The 23,768-nt window shown below is 38.5% G+C and overlaps 3 protein-coding genes across 4 annotated transcripts in view; 2 read left to right on the plus strand and 1 right to left on the minus strand.

Moving 5' to 3' along the window:
- LOC124402119 (acidic mammalian chitinase-like) overlaps positions 1-23,768 on the minus strand; it is a 74,196-nt gene that overhangs the window by 13,803 nt on the left and 36,625 nt on the right. The window contains exon 1 of one of the 2 annotated variants that reach the window (XM_046874812.1): positions 5,387-5,548. The exons of the other annotated variant lie outside the window; for it this stretch is intronic. The gene's annotated coding sequence lies outside the window, so the exon portion shown is untranslated. Of the gene's footprint in view, positions 1-5,386; positions 5,549-23,768 lie in introns of those variants that run through there. 2 annotated transcript variants of the gene reach the window in all.
- Positions 464-9,286, plus strand: LOC124402120 (zinc finger and BTB domain-containing protein 49-like). The gene is made up of 3 exons (XM_046874814.1): positions 464-4,580; positions 5,556-5,771; positions 7,343-9,286. The coding sequence occupies exons 1-3, from the start codon at positions 4,376-4,378 to the stop codon at positions 8,173-8,175; spliced, it is 1,254 nt and encodes a 417-aa protein (XP_046730770.1). The 5' UTR covers positions 464-4,375; the 3' UTR covers positions 8,176-9,286.
- LOC124402121 (zinc finger protein 287-like) lies at positions 10,495-13,978 on the plus strand. The gene is made up of 2 exons (XM_046874815.1): positions 10,495-10,737; positions 12,637-13,978. The coding sequence occupies exons 1-2, from the start codon at positions 10,557-10,559 to the stop codon at positions 13,383-13,385; spliced, it is 930 nt and encodes a 309-aa protein (XP_046730771.1). The 5' UTR covers positions 10,495-10,556; the 3' UTR covers positions 13,386-13,978.

Raw genomic sequence — 23,768 nt, forward strand, 5'->3', positions numbered from 1 at the left:
ACGACTTGTATCTAACAGAAGCCTACCAAGAAAGTCCTTGTTCACTGTCTTCCTCCTTCCTTTCACAACAATTTCTCTCGAGAGTTTTTCTTTTGGCATCGTCGTGCGTTTAAAACTCACCATCGGTGAAGCTTTTCTCCCGATGCCGTGCAGCTCAGAACACAGGTGAAGTGTGTTTTCATGCCCGGTTGTTTTCAGCGCGACAAATGATTCTCCTTTCCTGTAGACAGTCCGAGTGAGCGGCAGGTCAAACGTCAGAGGAACATCGTCCATATTTATGATGTGGTGCGGCCCGATTCAGTGGGAGCGCATCTGATTTAATATAAAGAGTTTCATTGGTTCACCTGAACCCGTTCGGCAATTTCATTGGTCTAATGTTATGGGGCTCAGTTTTTTGGCTTAAAGTTTGTGAAACCGGGAAAAACCCAGAAAAAATTCATAAATAAGCCGCTTTATTGTTTAAGCCACGGGGTTCAAAACGTGGGAAAAAAGTAGCGGCTTATAGTCCGGAAAATATGGTATATTATTTTTTATTTGATTTTTTTATTTGATAAACGATGTTCAATATGTCTATTATTAACATTTCACTTCACAATCTGTCATCCTGTCTCTTTTCACTTTCCTCATCTCAAACATTCGATTACCAGCCAGGTGTCAGGTATCAGTGGGATTTCGTTTATCTCGATCTAAAAAGAGCAATGCAGCATTGATTTAGTTTTTTTATCTAGATCTCACACATGCTCATCTGTTCTCAATGCTCAAGCAGGTCAATGTCCACTTTATGGCACATCAGGAGCCAAACATCTCTGCCCATCCGGCTTTTCAAGCCGAGTTGTACATCTTATGCACAGTGAGCAGAGTTAAACACACTCTCGAGCTCCAGTTTCTCTTTACAGCGTCCTGCTTACAAAAGGTGATTGCTGTCATGATCGAAGTTAGCAGTGATCTGCAATGTGCATGTGCAAGATGAATAATCATTGCTCTAGGATGGAAACCTGGAATGACTGGGAAAGTAGAGAACCAGTGCCATGAAAGTGATTAATAAACTGGATCTGTTGAGTTTGATCAGCTGATATAAATACTCTGCAACGCTCAGTTTGTTCAAGTCGATCCATGCAGGGGACTCAATCCCATCAGCACAAACCTGACCGGAATAACAGAAATAAAACACCAACCAAAAAGATTAGAACCACATTTACTAAGCATGTTTCGATGTAAATAATGTAAATGTAATATGATTTAGGGCGTTCTTTCACAAATTAGATGTTTTGTCCTCAACTGTATGTTTAGATGTGCACTGCTGATAAGGATATTTTTTATAAAAAAAGCTCCATAACCATATTCAGTGTTTTTTTTATATCATTTTTTTTATTTATATTGTTTTGTCTACCATACTTTTGTAAATTGCATTCCTTTTGGTTGATCTTATTTGGTGAAGAACAAAATAAACTCAGTGGGTTGCACTGCATTGTGGTCTGCATGTCATTACTCATTATCTATATTAACATGAGGGAAGAGGGGCTACCAACACTTTACAAATCCTCAGAAAATGTAAAGAACATTTTATACAGATACCAAACAAGTCTGGAGGCACACAAGTGTAAACAAGTGTTTTTGAATACGGTAGAATTACAAAACCTCCCCTTAATTTGATCTATAAGACACACACACAGCCTGTAATGTGCGACAGCATCAATTTCAGTAACAGGAACCTGAAACGATAAGTAGTCGGTTTGTATTTGGTCTAATGTCACTAGTGTCAGTGATGCATTTTGAGAGCTTATCAGTCAAACATAAAAACAATGCTAGTTTATAAATCACAAATCTCCCATCAACTGAACTTAAATATTTTGGGGAAAAACACATTTTGTTTTAGTCTAATAATTTAATACTGAATTAGAAATCGATCCCTATCTCCTGTATAGTATTGGGAGTGGGCCATTTTGTAGTTGTGTCCCAATCATTTCCTACATTAATTCACTCATTTGTACCCACAATGCAGTCTGTTCCCCATACTGCAACAGGGCAGTGCAAAAGAAAACTATGGAAAAGTAGAGTAAACAACCCAAAAACACACAATGTATGTTTGTATTCTTGTTTATTCTTGATTTATTTTTTTTAACAAATAATATAAATGTGGGCAACATTTTTTTTTTAAATAATGTTTTATATTCAATCTATTTTTCTGTATAATAAACATAATGGTGAACAAACCTGACAAAAATAAAGTACACACCACACTACAGATGTTAATACAGAGGGTGTAATGTTTATGAAGAAATTGTCTGTGACTGCCTTTTACCTCTGCCACACAATATTTACATCAGTGATCAATTCACTTCTCCATTTACATTCCCTTCTTGCTATAGTAATTGATTAAGTAAATGAGTTTACCAAAGACAATTCAATTGTGGCTGTGCCTCACCTGCTATATGTCAATAAAAAGTAAATAATAAAATGTGAAATTATATATATATATATAATGTATTTTTAATAAAGCTTTTCAAACAATTCTCTATGGTTATGATAATTTTTTGTCAAATTCTCCAAGTTTGCCAATAATTCCCAGGAAGGCACAATAAAGTGAAGAAAACTCTGCCTCACCTCGGAATGCACGATCTCATTAAAATGTAACTGAGCAGAGGGAATAAGTGAGTTGGCACTTGACTGTATGAATATCACCAATATATTTTTTGTAGACCTCTTATTTGCATGTCATAACCTTCCATCATCCAGGTAACTTATTTCACATATCTGTGTACAAGATATTTAGGCTTGTTGTTATCAGGAAAACTGACATTTATAAAATAGTACTATTAGAGGTAGCCTTTACCTCTGCTGCAACGATGAGGACATGCAAGAGCCTAAGTACTGATGACTCTCCATTTTAATTTCACTTTATTGGTAACATTTCACAGTTGGTAGTGTAAGGAAAAAAAATATGAGGACAATGAAGATGTTTATTACAGCATAGCAGTTACAAAATACATAAAGCACTTTGGGTTTGTCAAAGTCAAAAAGAATATTGGACAATACCTGCTCAGATATTTTATACTGTTCCTCTGATTTGTAATTTAAATGGGATTTAGCTTTAAATCCAAATAAAGTGTAAGTATTTAGTAGTGGCCCAAATGACCGGGTGATTCTATTGTCTAGTCGAATGTCTGTAAATCGTACTTGAGGTCACATACACCTTTGTTTTGTATTGTTATAGACATTATTACCTAATTGTTCAGGTGATAGTATTGTCTGGAAGGTAATCATGTTCAGGTACACCTTTAGTCAGAGGTGGTCCTTGCTGTCCTGCTGCCGGTCCCATACTAAGATTGACTAAAGGTTATTCACCTGAATTTCTACACATACCACCTCTATGTTATTTAAACCATTTTGGCTCATTAAGCTCATTGGAGTGGAATCTGGGGCTGTAATTTCTTACAGTGGATTTGGAAATACAAATAGAAAATACAAATCTGCCCTACAATTCTACAACAAAATAACAGACGTGTTTGTACAGACGAATACTGTAGGTGTATTTAATTTATATATACAAGACTATGCATTTTTATTTGTGTCGAATGAGGGAACAGATCCTTTCCTTTCTAGAGACAGATCCAATTCACAGACAGAAAACCACGCAGAGAAACGGAGAATAAATCGTGGCTCAAGTGGGCTATTAAATAAGAAACATAACACGGCCTAAACAAACTCAAATGAGAATTTACTCATTTCATCTCTTTGGAGTTCGTATATGCAGATATGTGTAAATGTGGCTCTGTCGATCCAGTGCTTCGGCCGGCCCTGACCCTCACTGTATGTCACTGGAGCGTCCCGTTTTCTGCATGTCATTGAATAATGCTTTTATTACGCATTTTCTTCACACATTAAAAATTGTTTTGTACAAATAGTGTACAAATGTGTTGTAGAGCAGGAGTCCATAACCACCGACCCGCAGACCGGTCCCGGGCCGTGGATCATTTGGTACCACAGAAAGAATCTATACTTTAAAATGTTTATTCTATTTCCATTTTATTGACTTTCGTGGTCTGCATTGTTACACTCTTTTATTTGAAGAATAAGCACTTGGCCTATGGCGATTTCCTGCACTCGTTCAGTCGCAGTTTTATTGTATGCATTGATAAATGAGGCTACATTTTTATTTTGGATTTAGATTGAAGACACTGTTGTAAATCATGTTTTTTTCCAAAGGTGGCATTGCTTTCCCTGGGTTTGATCTGTAGCAAGTAAAGAATAAGTGTAAGGTGTTTTGGGAGCAGACTGCAAGCCGATCTGTCCTGCTCTAACTTTCTCTAGGGCGCTTTTATTTTGAAATCCACCTTCACTCTGTCCTCACGCAGTACTCTGAGGTTATTCCGACATGGCGTCTGCGTCCCAAAAGCGTAAAATTGACTCCCTGAATGCTTTTATCCACCAACGATTGAACAACATCGCAGGAGAAATATGTCAGGTTTTTCAGGAGACCCTGGCCGCCTACCAAGAGGAAATAAACCAGTCCAAACAGGAAAACGTTCATCTCAGGAACATGTTGGCTGAATTCACCCTCCACAGAACAGATCGGATAGGTATGTCGCCAGCTTGCTTTGCTGATCACTAAATCATACACGATTTGTATGTTTGCAGGATCTGTTTATAGTCGCAAAGACTTTATATTATTAAAAATATAAAGTAATACACTAATATAAATATATTATTAGAGAATCCTTGAGGTTTTAGGTCGTAGGCTAAAAAAAACCACTGGGCTACCTAGATGCTACGTTCAAGTGCTACCTTAATTTCATTCCCGTTTCCGACCTCTTTTCACTATGAAGTTTATTATTTGTAATTAATGAAAAATATCAGTATGTACATCATTATAAAAGGGAATGTAAGAAAGTTACAAGATATCAGTGTTAGCTGACATGAACACCGCAATTAATACGTTTGACTATTATGTTTGTTGTGTTGTTATGACTTTTGAATTGGGAAACACTCTGTGGAGAACGTGAACACTGCATTAATCTTTCTCTTCTTACACATTATACGAGATGGTATCAAAAAGCTTCGAGATTAGTATTGTAACCCGCCAGCAGATGGCAGCACAAGGCTGCACGCACAGTCCCAGGGAGCACCGGCTTCATAAGTAAGTGTACCAAAAAGCATCATCCTGTGCAACTGGTGCTATTCTGACCACACGTGACATCACGTCTGATGTTCTAAACATGTGCGTTTGAAAAATTAGATAAATAAAGTACTTTCTTCTAAACAGAACTAGTCTCAAAGCTTCTTGATACAACCTCGTACTGTATTGTTTTCTTGTTGTTGTTTATCCATATCATATCTCCATATCTATGGAAAGACATGATTAGATTTAATAAGCAAAGTGATTTACCTGAATGAAATATATCAGGCAAAGATTGCACTTGATGCTGCCGTGTTCTGTGTTTCAATCTCAATGATCTCAGGAAAAGGGAAATCCTTGTCCTAGGCTTCCACTTTAAGAGGTCTTTGTGGCTGCTATAAACAGCTGTAAACGTGTCCCATTTCCATTGTATTTGCAGATGCACAAACGAGCCAAGCCGATGGATTTCCTCCAGAGAAGCAAAACTTGAGCCAAGCATCAATGGACCCCGAGGCGTCAGTAATACAAGTAAAACTGGAGCTTAGTACCACGCAGCAGGACCTCGAACTACCAAAGCAATCGTGTCCTACACTCGCCTGCAGCCCTGCGGCGTCTGACAGAGATAAAGACACATCACCTGATCGTGAAATCTCAGGTAAGACACAAAGCCGCTTGTGTACTAATAGTACAGTCACATGAGAGCGAGTCGACCTTATGTTTGACCCTTTGCATGATTTACAAATTGCCTCATAAGAGAGAAACCTGACCTCATTTTTCCACTCACCAGGCACTTTCTACTCCCTTATTAAGCAACCGTGTTCATCCGCAAGCTTCGTGTTAAGAGTTTCCCAACAACAAAGCACATGTTGAAGCATAAATAATGTCCATTGTGATCACTGTGCTGTTCATACACATAGCAGCACATCCAGGAAGCAAATATTTGCTTATCCCCAGGCTTGTTTAACATATTAAGTGGGAAATTTCGTGTGTCTACTGTGTACATACAAATTAGGTCCCTTAATCTGCCCTATTTGCAGTCACGCGTGTAATAAATACAGATCTGGAAAAACGAGAAATGTGTTAATTCTTTTCGGGGAAGAAAAAAATCAATTTATGAGATGTGACGTCACATGTGGGAAGATCTGAGCCCAGAATAAAGTCACTGACCTCAACCATCTGGTGCATGTTGGCACATAGAGGGGTGGGCCAACATTGTTTCCTTATAAACATAATCAGGCAGAGAGGAAAGATTTGGCCCCAGGGGAATTTCACCACAGAAAAAAAAATCCAGCATGTGTAATTCATGAATGATGCTTGTGATTTTACAGGTCAGTGCAAAGCAAAAGTAATCACTCCTAGAAACAAATGCACCGCTTTCACATCTTTCTGTGAAATGGCTGTCTTTGTCAGGTAAATTTTGTTCCCATGTAATTTGACTGTGGTTTTACATAAAAAAAAACTTAGTAAGTGCAGTATTTCTTCTTCTTTCTGCTCCCGTTAGGAGTCGCCACAGCGGATTATTCGTCTATATATCCCTCTAATAAACTCATTCCTAATCCTGTCCATTATCATCACCCCCAAAAAAAATCTCAACATCTTCAGCTCTGCTACCTCCTGCTCCACCTCCTGTCTTTTACTCAATGCCACTGTCTCTAAACCATACAACATCTCAGGTCTCACCACAGTCCTATAAACTTTCCCTTTCACTCTGCATATACTCTTCTATCACAAATCACTCCTGCTATCACTCTTCTCCACCCACTACACCCTGCCTACACTCTTTTCTTCACTTCTCTTCTCTCCATTACTTTGCACTGTTGATCCCAGGTACCTGAACTCCTCCACCTTCTCCACCTCTTCTCCCTGCAACCGCACCACTCCACTGCCCTCCCTCTCATTCACACACATGTATTCTGTCTTACTCCTACTGACTTTCATTCCCCTTCTCTCCAGCGCATACCTCCAGCTCTCCAAACTCTTCTCCACCTGCTCCCTACTCTCACCACAATTAACGTGCTAAACATTGTCCTGTAGATGTGGAGATTTCTGAGAGAGTTGGCTTGGATACTATTGTCTAGATATTTGCATGGGTTTAAATGGCTGTTGTTTTGCATTAGATGACCATTGAGGATAATTTAGATACAGATACCTTCTCATTTAATGCGGTGTTGAGAATAACGTGATGTACCGTAGTCTTTACATGTGTTTTTCTGTATCGTATGACAGATGAACAGCGAAGTCACACTGATGGAGTCTCTGTTCCTCTTAAACAGCCGACCTTCTCCCAGGAGCCACAAAACTGCAATCCTTCACAAATTCAAGTGAAGCTGGAGCCTTTCACTGGACATGAGTCAGAGGAGCGACTGAATAATACATCTTCGTTCTGTTCCTCTCCTGCAAGGATAGCCGGTACACAGGGATCACCTCACTCATTTTCTCTTAAACCGGCGAATGTCCAGGCAAAAAAGGCCCACTGTTCCAGCACAAGGAGCGCTGTAGCAGTCACGAGCAAACCCCTAATGTGGAACCGTACAGGATCCTCCTCTAATATCTCGTGCACGCCTGGGAAAAGCGAAACTCGGTTCGAACCCGCTATAAAAAACGAGCCTGTTCAGCCCGCTTCTCAATTCGAGAAACCGCCGAACGACGTTTCTCCTCCCAAATCTCGCTTGCAGGGTCAAGTTCCTTACCGGTCGTTTTACTGCGACATGTGCAGAAAGGCATTCCAGAACGAATGGCAATTGAAAAGGCATTTGCTGAAGCACCAGAACAAGCGGCCGAACTGCTGCGAGTTGTGCGGGAAGTGCTACAGTACACCTCACGTGCTCAAGATCCACTTTCGAACTCACACGGGAGAGCGGCCGTATCACTGCAAGTTCTGCGAAAAGACGTTTAGTCAGATAGGTCACTTAAAGGGGCATGAAAGAATTCACACTGGAGAAAAAATCTACAGCTGCTCAGTATGCGGGAAATGTTTCACTTGGTTAAGTCAAGCCAAAGAACACATTCGGAGCCATCCTGGTCAGGTGGCTAGAGTTCAAAGAAAAATCAATCAGTGATTTTTATATATATATATATATATATATATATATATATATATATATATATATATATATATATATATATATATATATATATATATATATAGGATACACATTGCATATTGTCACAACTCGTCCTAAAGTGACGACAGAGGTTTTTAAAAGCTTGAATTTATTATTTATTATCTACCGTGTTATCCTTTTTTTTTTTTTTTTTTTTTTTTTATATACCTGTTGAAATGCATTTATTTTTGTTTCACATGTACAAGGCAAATTTATTACTGTTATGACCCACATTCTAGCTTTTCTAGACATTTCCTGAGTGGGTACCAAGACAAAAAGTAGAAAAGCAAAATGCTGAAAGGCCGTGATAATAACGAACAGTATTATCATTAGTTATAATTATATATGAAACAATGGGTACAAAAAAAGTCTGATAAGTAGAACTCTGTATTCCCTATAACTCTGTAAACATGCAGAAATATTTTGTGGTAATTGAGTATAATAAGGTTTTTATGTATGTGTTATGATCTGTTTGCTGACACACAAAAAAAAGCAAATTGTAAAGAAAGGAAAATGATGCAAAGCGCCACTGTCACTGTTACTTATCTGTTGCTTGTTTAAAATATTTAGCTTAATATATTTTTTGGAAAGACGTAAGCCGGACTGATGGATCTACTGTCATGTGACCCATTTAGGACCTTCTATGCCATCTTCTTTATGCAGAGGCGCATCCGATTGTGAAAGCTCCTTCATAGAGGAGAGAGAACCTGGCTGGAGCACTGATACTCTGAAGTTAAGAAGATTGACTCTGTAGCCACAAATTTTTAACCTTTTATAAGCGAGTGCTGAAATGTGTTGTTTGTTGACTTTTCATTTTTTTAAAGCATTAACACGGATGAATCGGTTTGTACAAATTCACACCACATGTTTCAGTTGTTTTAGTTTCTTCTAGCGATTGATGTCTGTCTTAATCGAGGGTTAAATAAGAACACTAAAGTTATGATCATATGAACACTTTTATCAGATTTTAATATCAAATGAATGCAATGGCATAATGAGTTTAACATGCATAATCATTTAATTCCAGAGAACATCATTATAATAAACTTTATTTTACTTACTGTTATATTGGCTGTTTATTTGCTTTGAGTCATATTTTGATATTCGTATTAATAGGATGTGCTTTCCTATTTTGCTAATTAGTAAATGTCTAACATTATGCAAAAATCAGCAAATATGAATGACTGCTGCTTCCTCAAATACTTAAATGCCCTGCTGTTCTTCTAAGGTAGGTATCACTTAAGCATTACTTCACTTCAAACTTGTTCTTGAAGGCTTCATCAGAAAAAAAGCGATCGCCAGCTGGAAAAACAAGGCGATTGAAACCTGAACATCCCATTCCAGATCCCAGTCCCTCCAGTCTTTGAAAGCTTTAGTTGTTGGCTGTAGGGATTTTCTGCACATTTAGCCCACCACAATAGTAGTAGTGAGATCAGGTACTGGTGTTGAATGAGGAGGCCTCCAAAAATCTGCAAACCGTGCCTTCATGAAGCTAACGTTGTGTGACATTGTCTTGTGGGTACAATCCTGTAAAGTGTAGTTATCATGCTACAGCAAACAAATACATCCTAGACAATAGAGTCCAAATGTTAGGCTTTATCTGAGGAAAAACAGTTAAAAGTTTGCCATTGTGTTGAGTAACAACATTTAATATGGGTCATATAACCATGAGGTGTTTCATGTTCCTTTTTTTGTAATCAAGAGTGGATTTATTTTTCCTCCTGTTGTGTACTGTACTGTGTTGTGGTTTACACACATGTGCACCTGATTAGTCTCAACTACCTCAGTTTTATAGTTTTGTGCAGTTCTATGTTGCATCCTGGTCCTGGAATAACGCATTCACGGTTCCATGGTGTACTGTACAAGCTGTACTTAACCTGGTTGGCTTTTTAGCCTCAGTGATTTCTGATCACCCCAGGGTGGACTGTATTATTTTGTCATTTTATACGTTAATATTGATGCTTTTGGTAAAGATGATATATGCAGGTGGTGGTGCTGCGGCTGCAGTGAAAGCAGACCTGTCGAATTGTGTTCACTGGGTTTCTTGCTTTAGTCATGGCATTCATTGACACTGCCTTTCTGTGATGCATCGCTCAATTATGTGTTTCTGTATAATATTTATGGTTTCTATCGCCGTAGTGTCATAATGATGGTACTAAAAGGTGGATTGATTCAAGTAGGACACCACTGAAGACCTAGGTATGATTTAATTTGGTAACGGTATATTGCCACTGGGTGGCAGTAGTGTCAGCCAAAGTGGTGGTGGTGCTGCTCTACACAAGCTTAAGAGAAGAAGAGACCTTTCATGTGAAAGCTGGGGATTTTGCAGCAAAACAATGGCGAAGTTTGAGTATTTAAATACGTTGTTTACAGATCGCCTGCTCGCTGTTGCGGGAGAATTATTTCAAGCTGTCACAGATGTTATTTCCGAGTACCAGAAGGAAACAGACCGAACCAAACAGGAAAACATGGTCCTGAAGAAAATGCTCAAGGCACAGCGATTGGCGAGCGACCGAGGTAATGATATAAGACGCGTTTCAATACAATACAACGAATACGATACATCTTGTGTAGGGCACCAGATATATATATTTTATTAAATATTATATATAGTTTATTTCTACACGTGAACTTGACATAACCAGAGTCGTTTACGCGTGATCACGACTTGGTTTTCTCGTGATCTCGACATGACATCAGGTGTTTTCTCGTGATCGAGACATCATTTTCTCGTCAAAACAAAAGTTGTTTTCTCGTGATCACCACATAAACATTAATTCCGCGTGACCAGTACTTGTTTTGTTTTTGGTTTTTTTTTTTTTTTTTTTTTTATGTATTCAGCATTAGAGTCTGTTCTATTTCCGGGGTACTCAAACTTTATTTCTGTGAGGGCCACCTGATTTTTTCTTTCTTTAAAAAAAAATTTATAATATAAATAAATAAAAAGAAGAGGCCTGGACGGTATATAACAGAAAATGGCATGAGTCGACTACCAGTATTATTCTGCAGATTTTTAAAATGATTTAAAATGATTTTATTATGCCTCCTAATTTCTAGATTAGTTTATACATTTTTCAAGATATATATTCTTAGTTTGACTAATAGTGAATCGACTGATAGTGTATTTTTCCGATACTGATAGCTAGGTTGGATTGTATTTGCCGAGAACCGATTAATCACCAGATTACAAAAAAAAAAAAACAAATATAAGACTCCATGTAAAATAGTAATGAACTTTATTACAAGAGTAACAGTACTGAATCATGAAAGTGTTAAATGTAATTAATATTAATATGTTCATTAATAAATATAATTATATAATAAATCAATTATTACTAATAAATATAGCGCTCTGTGCAGGGCTCCGTCTCACATGTAAAAACAAACAGCACGTGGCCTCGGTGATTCGCCTCTAGAGGCCGCTCTCGTAATTACAGCGGACCGGAAAAACTATCTGTATGAATTTTGCCGATAGTTTCCGCATTCAACTCTTTGTGCCTCGGTCTCTATTAAATACTAAGGGAAATGTTTGTTTGAAAGCCAGCCTTTATTAATAAATAAATACAGATATGATACGAGTAAAACAATAAAAAAAAAAAACATTTTCAAAATGTGTCTAGTAGCCCTAGTTTGGAGACCACTGATCTGGGGGCTGCATCACTGCAGCATAATGGATTATCCTTTTGCTTTACAATGATCAGAGACTCACTTAAACTGAAATGGCTTTGTGCCACAAACAATTCAAACGGCATCTTTCATGTACCATTCATTAGCCATGCAGGCATCCCAGTCCCTGAAGTTGACTGGCGATGAAATTGACAACATGTTCAGGGTCGGTAAATTGTCTTCAACAATAAAGTTGCAGGCCTTACAGGCTCCTTATTAAGTGTAAGTTGTCAATCATTGGCAGACACAGAGCTATTTCAGTTTGATTGAGTCCGTGTTTAAAGTAAAAGCGAATGCGATCATTAATGATGCTGCTCTAGAACATGCTCCTTATGCTGAATACACAGAAAAATTAATTACTATTTCCAAGGAAATAATTATTTTTTTTTATGACTTCAGATCACAAGAAAATTAGGTCGTTGTAATGAGAAACCAACTTTTGGTGAGAAAATGATGTCGTAATCACGAGATAATTAAGTTATAAGTTAAAAGAGTTTTAGATGAGGTTATCGCTGTGTTGTCCAGGTTGGTGAAGGGCAGCAGATGCTTTAGAGATTTTTATCTGAACACAAATATCCTTATGTATTTATTTATGGAATACTTGATCGAGTCAAGTCAAGTATTTTGATCAGTGAAATAAAAAGATTGTACTGTATTCAAGGTCTCTAAGTTAAAGACAAGTAGTTCTCGTTGAAACTGTGATCTCTTGGTCCATAAAGTTCTTTCCTGTGCACTTTTATTTTAAAACAGATGGTTCAACTAATGAAGCCGTTCCCCAGAAGCTGCCAAACATTTCCCATGGACCCTTGGATTCAGATTCCTCAGTTATACAAGTAAAGGTTGAGCTGTCCACAACAAAGCAGGATATCGTGCCCCCGGAACCTATAAATGATCCCATCACAGTGACTTCACCACACTGTTTCTCAAAAAAGACTACAAGTGAGGACACAAAGGACGATTTTTTCAATGATCATTTAGAAATCAAAATCAAATCCGAGCCGATGGACTCCCAGATCGTCATATCCAATGACTCAAACCCCCCCATGCAAAGTGAAAGTACAAGTGACTGTAATTTGGAAGGTGAAAGAGATGATCAAGGTCTTGATCTTTCTTCACATGACGAACAACAAAATGAGACAGTTGATAGAATTGTTTACTGTCAGTATTGCGGAAAGCCTTTCAGAAACCGCGGCCAAATGAAAAGGCATATGGTTGTGCATCAGAAAGACAGGCCAAGGCCATATTGCTGTGACCTTTGCGGAAAGTGCTACTCCTATGCACAAGTGCTTGAGGTCCACCGCAGGACTCATACAGGGGAAAGGCCATATCACTGTAAATATTGCGGACGGCGTTTTAATCAGAAAGGACACTTAAAGGAGCACGAAAGAATTCACACCGGTGAAAAGCCTTTTGGGTGTCCGATTTGTGGGAAACGATTCATTCAGTCCAGCCAAGTCAGAAAACATGTGAAATACCATCATCCTACAGTGAAAATTTAATGACTGCAATAAGGCAGCAGATGGGGTAAAATAAACAAACAATAGTACATTTTAAAAAAGTAAAAAAAATTTCATGAACATTGAACACGCTACACATCAAGGTGTGTAATGGAAGCATTCATATGCAAAAAAAATATTAAAAAACTTGGAGGATATGAGCTTGCAAATGTGGTCTTGGGCTTTCACAACCCTAGATGACTTTATTTTGCTGAAAATATAACCAGGATATTTATACTTTCACTAAGTGACCACCTATTGGGTCAAGTACTGTGGCTACACAATGGCATATGGTTAGTTCTCTTTATGATGTCCGGTATGTATTTATTTATTTATTTATTTAATTAATTAAATTGTTTTATTTGGCCACAACAAACCTACGTATACCATATACCCCACATTTGGTATTTTCTTATGCGTAGAATTGCTCAGATTAGACACAACAGCATATATGAAAATGAAATTCATATTAAAATGATTTGTCTCCTGTTGCTGATCTTTGTTAAATTTGCTTTGAACACGTTTACCTCTATCATGTCCATTGTGCCTTTGCTCTTTGTATATTAAAGTTAATTAAAGGCTGTTTTTGTTTGTTAGTATACTTTTTTTTATTTGTGTTTCATTCTGAATGCAGGTATGTAACTCTAAAGCCCTGTCTGCATGTAATTATATGCATAATTTTTTTTTTTTTAATATAACGTGTCAGTGATAATAGGACGAGTATAATGTTCATTGGCAAATATTTTTGAGGTATATTTTGTGGATGATTTCTAGTTAGTTGCATGTTCCCAATAAATAATAAAAATTAAAGATGCAAGCAGCATATTCAGGGACCAAACACCCAAGACTTTGGTTAGTTGCACATTCACAGGTGTGCTGTTGAACAGTTGCCTGATCAATCAAAGCCTCCAAAAACAGAAGGAAAAAAATAGAAAAAAAAAAAAAGCTTGTCTCATGTCAGGGCCTTCAATAAATGAATAGCAGGAGTTTATTTTGTTAGTTTTTTTTTAAGTTTCATGAGGCGGAGCTGAACGTAAAATCCTGTGGCTCAATTGCTGTTTGAACCCCAGCTGAATGTCCAGGTGATAACTGTGTACGTGTGGAACATTTCAGCTGAAGATGACCAGAAGCTGAAAGAGCGCCTCAGTGTGAAGAGTGAATGCACTGTCAGAAAGCACACAGGTGCAGTGCATTAACACAGTGTATGACGGCGTCACTACTATTTCTAAGAGAACGTTACGAGCTGAAACGTTCCGACCTTCTTCTGCAGGTATGTTTCCTGTCTTGAGGCGGTGTACTGGATAGGGTCATGGACCCTAATGCAAGAGGTTAATAGTGTGAATTCAGTGTGTGGATGTGTTCGGTCTCTTGCTGTGTTCAGCTTTAAATTCTTTAAGTTCTGTACATACGTTATGTTAAATCCAGTAGCAGGGAAAGGAAATGGGAAAAATAAACCAGAAAAGGGGACCCATGTCTTGTATCCTGATGGTTCAGTGGGATAAAGTGTGTGCTTCTGGCTTTGGATCCTAGATCATATACATTATTTTAATAATAGTTTTTCTCTGTGGATACAAATTGAAAGATAAATCCCCTGAAAAAGACTATGTAGTCAGCTCAAGTAAAGTCTTTATTTCTGTTTATGTGATTTTCTTTCACTCTGTGGGTATTAAAAAAAAAACCCCCAAAAAAACAGTTAAAGCTCCTCAACAAAGCTGTGTTTGTGTCAGCCCTGTTGGCTCATTAGGTGAGTGTCTGTACCTGGTAAAAAATATTCTAGACACTATTTCTTTTTCACTGCAGGTATATTAGGTGGAACGATGACCCACCTAAAAAAGAAGGCCACTTGTCAAGCCTGGTAGCTCAGTGGGTTAGTACCTGTGTGTCTCAGCAGGTTGTTGGTCAGGATTTGAACCCTGCTTCATGTGATATGTTTACTTACTTCACTTTGCTTTCTCTTGCTTGTTGCAGATATAAAACAAAAGATAAACCCCCCAAAATATACTACTGTAGAAATACTTACTTTTCTTACTCTTATTTTCTTTTAAAAAATGATTAAGCTCCTAAACAAACCGGGGTGTACTGTCAATCCTGGTAGCTCAATAGTTTAATACCTGCACCTTCCTGTACCTGGTGGAAAGAGTTCAAGTCCTGCTTCTGGTGATATATTTAATTTTTCACTGTGGGTATTTAAAAAAAACAAAGGATAAACCCCCCCAAAAAAGCAGGTGCATGTGTAGGACTTGATGGCTTTGTGGTAAAAGCCTTGCCTCTGAATGCAGAGGTTGCTGGTTCAAATCCAACTTGTCCTATCTCCAGCTGAGTTGTGGGAATGGTTGTGTGTGGTGAGAGCAGATCAGGTGAGTGGTGTATGGAAGCATGAGAGTACTGTTGAAAAGATTGTGGTTAATGATGTGTCAGAAGCCCAGAAAAAGTGTGGGTGATAGGTTTTTGCAGAACATTTTTCCCCTATATATGCAAAACTAAGTCGAAACTTTTTCCTTCTCAGCTGCTGTATAACCCCCTTCATTTATCCTCTCAGAGGCTGGGGGGGCAGATGCCCAGATATTGCCCCCCTTCTCCTGTTACGCCCTCCGTTACCTTCTGCTATCCAGAACCTTCCACGCAACCATTTCCTTACCCTTCCACACAACCATTTCATATCCTGGAGTCCTGGCCGGGGTTTGAACCAGCAACCTCACCATCCAGAGGCAAAGCTCATCCATCTGAGCCACAGGATCTCACACTAACATGCTGTTTTAGTGGACATTTCACTCTATTCTTCTGTTCATGGCCAAACTATAACACAAGTGAAAATTTTAAAAAGGTGTGGCTTGAACCAGGGATTTCATGCAGCAGAAACCATGACATTAACCAGTACACCAGCTGAGGACAAAGACATGCGCTGCTTATTGAACTTTTCCCTTTAAAAAAATGTCTCAGTTGCGTATGAGGATAAAGCATAACACAATTGGTGTAGAACCTGCTGAGGTTTGAACCACCAAACTTTAAACCCAGCCGAGAAGGTGCTTATCTGATGGAGCCACAGAATCTGAGAATGAAAGTCTCTTTGACAGAATATTTCACTTTTCTATTTTAACTTATAATGACAAAGAAAAGCTAAAGTCCAGACTCAAACCAGGGACCTCCCACATCAGAGACTGTGATCATAACCACTACACCAGAACAGGAGTGAAAGAGCAGGTCTTATATGTAGCATTTACTCAGACCAAGTGGGCTCCAAAGTATAACTAATCACACCCCTCACCTACTGGTTCATGGGGTTCAGTTAGTCAGCAAAAAGGGGAGAGGAGAGTAAGGACAAATTAGTGAGAGTGAATTTGAGGTCTTGATCACTGAGCTACAACACTCTATAATAAACATTGACAAAGCCACACCCTGCAGGTCAGTTTGAGACCTGAGTCATTCTACAAGTTCTGCTTTCTCTATTATGGTGAACACCAATCAGTGTGTGACTAGCATGTACATATCGACGTTTATATTTAATTGTTTTACATTTTAGACATTCAAAATATTTAGCTTCTTCTTTGTATAAATGTTCAAACTAAAACACCCTCCATGAGTGTATTTCATTATCAACTGTTTAATATTCAGCTAAACTCAATTGGGCAGTACGGCTCAAAACTCAAATAGCACTTTCACAATGCCCTCACAACGCTCGCACACTCTCACAATGCTCATACCAGCCTTTCACAATGGTTTCACAACAAACTTACAATGCTTGCACACTCACAACGCTCTCACAACAATCTTTTAATGGGTTTTGAACTCTAAATCTAAATGGACAGAGTAGAAGACAGACAGATGGAAGATTTTGTAAAATCATCACCAGGTTAAACTGATGTCATCTTAACAACCTGCTGCCCATTTGTTTCTGTGCCCATTAAAAAAACAAACAAACAAAAAAAAACAGGCCATACAGCCAAAAGCCCCTGTGGCTCAATGTTGTCCTGGGTGTGAGTGACTGCTTTGTTCAAGTCTTGGCCTGTGCACGCTTTATTTTAAATCCAACAGCAGGTGGCGAAATAAACAAAAGATAAACCCCCTAAAAAATATCAACAACAACAAAAAAAGGCAAGGCTTGTCAGCTCTGGTGGTTAAGGCTGTTACCTCCCTGATGTTGTTAGTCTGGGTGATATATAAGACAAACACCAGTTGGTTAAGGCACAGTGTGGGGTTTGGTGGCTTTACCTCCAAGTTTAGAGTTTGCTGTTTCAAATTGGTCCTGTTCACGCCCTGGCTAAGTTGTGTAGAGGCTTGTGTCTTTTGTTACTTTTATTTTCTTTCTCTCTGCAGGTTGTAAAAAAGTTATACACCTCCTAAACAAATCCAGCTACATGTTAACCTTCTTGGCTCAGTAGGTCAGTACCTGTACCTCTTTGTAACTTTTGGAAAGGGTTTGAGGCCTGCTTCAGGTGATGTGGTCACTATGTATTTCATTCTAACTGCAGGTGTTTATAAACCAAAAGATAAACACCATAAAAAAAAAAAAAAAAAAAAAATATATATATATATATATATATATATGTATATATATATAAAAATGACAGGTACTTGTTAACCCTGCTAGCTCAGTGGGTTAGTACCTACGCATCTTGGGAGGTTGTTGGTCAGGCTTCAGGTGATAGGTTTATTTTTCCTCACTTCGTTTTGCTTTCTCTTACGCACTGCAGATATAAAACAAAAGATAACCCCCCATAACTCTCACATGTGCGTCTGAGGGTTAATGGCTTTGTGGAAAAATCCTTGTCTCTGATTGCAAAGGTTGTGGGTTCAAATCTGGCTTGTCTACACCTTGGGTGAGTTGTGGGGAGACTTATGACCCCTTGCTTCTGTTACTCTGGTTATCTTTCTTGTTAAAAAAACAAGACAAACCTCCTAAACAAACCGGTGTGCGCTTTCAGTCCTGCTGGTCAGTAGGTTAGCACCTGTTTCTCTCTATACTGCTAAAAAGGGTTCGAGCCCAGCTTTAGGTGATCCTATGGTCACTATTTCTTTCTCACCGCTGGTATTTATAAAGCAAAAGATAAACCCCCTTAAAAAAAGTTATGGCCCCTGTTAGCCCTCATAGCCCAGTGGATTAGTACCTGGCTTGCTCACAAGGGTTTTGGTCATGTTTTCAGCCATGCATGAGGCGGTATGTTTGTCACCTAGTTTTCTCTTGTTTTCGCAGATATAAAACAAAAGATAACCCCCCCAATAAAAAAAACATGAGCATCTGGGATTTGATGGCTTTGTGGTAAAAGCGTTGTTACTGAGCACAGAGGTTGTGAGTTCAAACCTGGCTCAGACACACCCTGGATGAGTTGTATACACTCATGTTTCTTACACTGAATTTCTTTCCTTTCATCTTTTAAAAAATGATTAAGCTCCTAAACATACTTGTGTGTACTGACAATCCTGGTAGCTCATTTGGTTAATACCTGCACCTTTCTGTACCTGGTGGAAAGAGTTCAAGTCCTGCTTCTGGTTATGTATTTACTTTGGTCACTATTTCTTTCTCACTGTGGGTATTTATAAAACAAAGGATAAACCCCCCCAAAAAAGCAGGTGCATGTGTAGGACTTGATGGCTTTGTGGTAAAAGCCTTGCCTCAGAATGCAGAGGTTGCTGGTTCCAAGCCAGCTTGTCCTACCACCAGGTGAGTTGTAGGAATGGTTGTGTGTGGTGGGAGCAGATCAGGTGAGTGGTGTATGGAAGCATGAGGGTACTGTTGAAAAGATTGTGGTTAATGATGTGTCAGAAGCCCAGAAAAGTGTGGGTGATAGGTTTTTGCAGAACATTTTTCCCCATATATGCAAAACTAAGTCGAAACTTTTTCCTTCTCAGCTGCTGTATAACCCCCTTCATTTATCCTCTCAGAGGCTGGGGGGGCGTAATGGGTACTTGTAGGTTCTTCAAAGTAGGCATCAAGAGAATGCCAAGAGTGTGCAAAGCAGTAATCTAAGCAAAAGGTGGCTACTTTGAAGAACCTACAATATGACATATTTTCAGTTCACTTTTTTGTTATGTATATAATTCCATATGTGTTAATTCATAGTTTTGATGCCTTCAGTGTGACTCTACAATTTTCATAGTCATGAAAATAAAGAAAACTCTTTGAATGAGCAGGTGTGTCCAAACTTTTGGTCTGTACTGTATATATAATATATATAAACCTTTGGTCTGTACTTTATAAAAAAAAAAAAAAAAAATATATATATATATATATATATATATATATATATATATATATATATATATATATATATATATGTATATATGCTTGAACTAAAATACCAAAATCTGTTCCAGCAATCTTTTACTAGGACCACATGCAGCTAGAAGTAAACTTTCCGATTACGTAGCATCTCTGTCTCAGTGTGTACAGCAGTTAAAGACCTTGGTGTGATTATTGACCCTAGTCTTTCCTCTGAGGCTCATGTGAATAATATTACCAGGATCGCCTTCTTTTACCTTAAATGTAATTTTGTAATGCTGTAATTGTGTTCAAGTAGGTGCATAAATAAGCTTCAATTGGTTCAGAATGCAGCAGCAAGAGTCCTCACTAGATCTAGAACATATGACCACATCACCCCTGTTTTAATCAGTCTACACTGGCTCTCAATTAAATCTCGCATTGATTATAAAATACTACTACTGACGTATAAAGCACTGACGTATAAAACACTTAACGGTCGCAGTATCTGAGTGAAATTCTGTACCGTTATGATCCTCCACGCCGTCTTAAATCAAAAGGTGCTGGTGCAGGCTAGCTCAAATAATTAAGACCACAGCAGGGGGCAGATCTTTCACTTATAAAGCCCCACAGTTATGGAACAGGCTTCCAATCAGTGTTCGGGACTCAGTGTTCAAGTCAAGTTTTTTATCAGTAGATTTTTCATAGGTGGAGCAGATCTGGAGGATCATAAATATAGTGTTCGGTGAACTGGAATATTTATACGCTGTCGTCCCCTCACTCTCACACGTTCACTCAGGATTGTTGACGGTGGTGGGTCCTCTCTTATCCCAAATATCCCTCATGTTTGTGTTACCTTCTGGCTCTCCCTTTTAGTTATGCTGCCATAGCGAGTCTTCCCATAGTCCCCAAATGCACTCTTCACTCTTCCTGCTCTGTGCAGCTGAGGATCCGCCCTGGGGATCCATGAAATTACGGAGAAAGAACGGGAGCTTTGAGGATGGATTTAGACTGTAGTTAATGTCAACAGTCTGCTACAGTGACTCAGGACTACAATTTGCTTCTGATTACCATTACTGCACACCTCAACATCGTTTATAAGGTTTCCTCCTTATGCCGTCCCGGGGAGTTTTTCTTTGCCACAGTCGCCACCAGCTTGTTCATCAGGGACAAACTTCAAGTCAAGTCAAGAAGCTTTTATTGTCATTCCAGCCATATATAGCTGAGGCAGTACACAGTGAAATGAAACAACATTACTCCAGAACCCTGGTGCTACAAAAAAAAACAACTTAAAGCTACAAAACAGAAAACATAGCCAAGGACTAAGTTGTCCTCACCACGTAAAGTCCATTGTGTGCAACCTGGTGTAAACAGTGCAAGACAGACAGTGCAAAGACAACACAAGACAGTGAAGGACAATACACAAAACACAAAATAGCGCCGCCAGTAAACCTACTGTATATTACTATTGTAAATATAAACTTACACTTATAAAGAACATCTTATTCATTTTTATCACCACTTTATCTGTGTAAAGCTGCTTTGAGACAATGTTCATTTTTAAATGCGCTATTCAAATAAAAATCCTTTGAATTGAATTGAAGGGGGGAGAAACTGAGACTTTGCAATTAGACATATGCCCCAGGCTTTAACAGGATTCATGCTTGTGCTACAAGGGCTTGTGAATGTGGCAAAAAAGTGTGGAAGGAACAAGTGGGAGTTCCAGTGTGGAGAACGGGTGCTACTCCTAGTCCTGAACATGTAAGTTCCTGGGCTGCTGGAATACACACTCCTTAAAAGAGTCAGCCCAGTGAACAGCAGCCAGGTAAGAGAGACAATATCTAATTGTATTACATAAACTTGCTCAAAAATTGATGGAACCCTCTTCTGCCCTATCAGCTTTCTGCACTACTCCTACAGTTTCCCCATGGTGTTCCGTGAGGCAGAAGTGTAACACTTCTGCCAAACTTCTGCTGAACTTCTGTTAAATGTGTAACTTCTGTAGGGTGGAATCATTAAGGAATCCGCCAGACCCTGGTCCAGACCCAACATGGTGGTGCTGAAGTCGGCTGTGCCACGATTTTTGTAAGATCAACCAGTTCTCAGAATTTGACAGCTACCTTTAGGTAGACAACCTGGTGAAGCACCTGCTGAAGGCCAGATTCATCTCCATCCTAGATCTGACCAAAGGATACCGCCAAGTGGCCCTGGCACCTGATGCTAAGCCCAAGACTGCTTTTAGCACTTTTAACGGGCTTCCAACGGCTTATAGACCCCTTATCTTGCGGCCCCATCTCTCTCTCTCTCTCTCTCTCTCTCTCTCTCTCTCTCTCTCTCATTCTCTCTCTGTCTGTCTGTCTCTCTTTCTCTCTCAAACAGACTCTCACACAGACTCTGAGATAATCTGCTTTCAATATCCGGCGTGCCCACTCCTTCTTCCACCTCCTCCACTCATGCACACTTTCACAAAATCGTCACTATAAACGTCCCACTTCCCCATTTACACTGGATTTCACCAAAATGGCACCAATGCACCATCTACACTGTTTTCCTTGACTGTGTTTACACAATACAATTAAATAACAGGGCTCTAGTAAGTAGAAATTTTAGATTTAACTGTGTTTATAGCGGAAAAGTATAAACTATTACATTTACTAACAGTATGAAAGAACAACTACATAACAAATAAATCATGAACCTCAAATCACACAATAAAATAAAAGAGTTAATGTAGCAACTAGCTACAGCTCAAGTCCTAATGTCTGAACTTAGCTAATATGAGTCTCCGATTCCCAAAACCAGCATACAATCTATACAAATACAAACCAATTTGCTAAAGCATAATGTGTATGTAGCTCAGATTTGTTGAACAAATGTAATGGCACAGTCTTGCAAATATATGTAGAAATATATGGTGTAGAAATATGTATAAATGTGAAGAGAGGAAAATGTAAATAACTTCTTCTGAAAGAGAATGGGAGCAAGAAAAGGTACTGGTAATTTATATGCTTTCAAAATACAAAATTATACTTATGTTTATTTATGCAGTACAGTCGACAAAGTTTACAGAAGGGTCTTTACTTGCACAGACTTCAGAGGGCCAGAAGAAGGCGCCAGAGAGTAATACATGCAATGTTTGTTTTTCTGTGTGCAGGGGAAAAAAAATGAGATTGTACCGTCTCATCTCCTCTTGTTTACTGATTATAAAAAGAAAGGTGATGATTACGATGATTGATTTGCTGCCAATTTGCAATCAAGATGTTTAATAATCCTGATATGCCACAAAGCTGATTACAAATGATCATGACTGTGGCTTCCTGTATCCTAATAACAAAGGAACAGGCTAAGCTTAGGTATTGCTGTATCTGATACATGTCTCAGCCTGCTGTCGAATATTAGAAATATCCAATTACATATTACATTAACATTTTGAAAGAGCACACACAATGTGTACTGTTGAAAACCTATATTGTCCTTGTGCAGTATTTGGTAGACAGTGCTTTGTAGTATCCATTGAAAATATGCTTATAATGCTATTCCTAAAAATGTAAGTATTTATTTGCTATTTATATGTAAGCTTATTTCTATAGCATTTTCCTTGACCAGACACAAGGTGAGCCACAATAAAAAAAAAAAAGAAATCACACCAAAAACCCTCACCGGTAACACGACAGACAAAATAATACGTGTACAAAAATCCGTCAATGATATAAATTATATAAAGCCAACAGCTTCAAAATATGAATAAATAAATAAATAATGTTTTATTAAAAATGCTCACTTTCATAAAAAAATAAGAATAAATCACCGAGCCTGCATATCACAAGGTAGACTGTTCAATTGATGGGACACGAACAGTAAATACACATTGTCCCTTTATTAAGGAGCCCTTAGTTGAAAGGACATGGGGACAGCAATTCAGACACACATTCTGGAGCCTCTCCGTGTAATGATTGGTACGTGAGCACCATCGGTTTAAATTGAATCCTGTAATTCTATTACCTGTGAAAAGTGACAAGGATATGTGTTGCTTGCAGTTAGATGTTTAAGAGACGAGCTAGAGATCTTTCCCCACAGCAGGTAAACAAAGTATCGCAGTCATCCAGATACAAATAAATAAATCAGCCTGAATCCATGTCTAATTCTAGCACTGAAAATGCAAAAATGGCAACATGCATTTCTCATGGAGT

Source organism: Silurus meridionalis, chromosome 19 (genome assembly GCF_014805685.1).
Source record: "Silurus meridionalis isolate SWU-2019-XX chromosome 19, ASM1480568v1, whole genome shotgun sequence".
NCBI lineage: Eukaryota > Metazoa > Chordata > Actinopteri > Siluriformes > Siluridae > Silurus > Silurus meridionalis.

Excerpts from the sequence above, each read along its gene's own strand:
- LOC124402121 (XM_046874815.1), top strand. The coding sequence starts at position 10,557 with ATGGCGAAGTTTGAGTATTTAAATACGTTGTTTACAGATCGCCTGCTC. Across the intron at positions 10,738-12,636 it reads GCGATTGGCGAGCGACCGAG|ATGGTTCAACTAATGAAGCC; the intron begins GTAATGATATAA and ends ATTTTAAAACAG.
- LOC124402120 (XM_046874814.1), top strand. The coding sequence starts at position 4,376 with ATGGCGTCTGCGTCCCAAAAGCGTAAAATTGACTCCCTGAATGCTTTT. Across the intron at positions 4,581-5,555 it reads CCACAGAACAGATCGGATAG|ATGCACAAACGAGCCAAGCC; the intron begins GTATGTCGCCAG and ends TTGTATTTGCAG. Across the intron at positions 5,772-7,342 it reads ACCTGATCGTGAAATCTCAG|ATGAACAGCGAAGTCACACT; the intron begins GTAAGACACAAA and ends ATCGTATGACAG.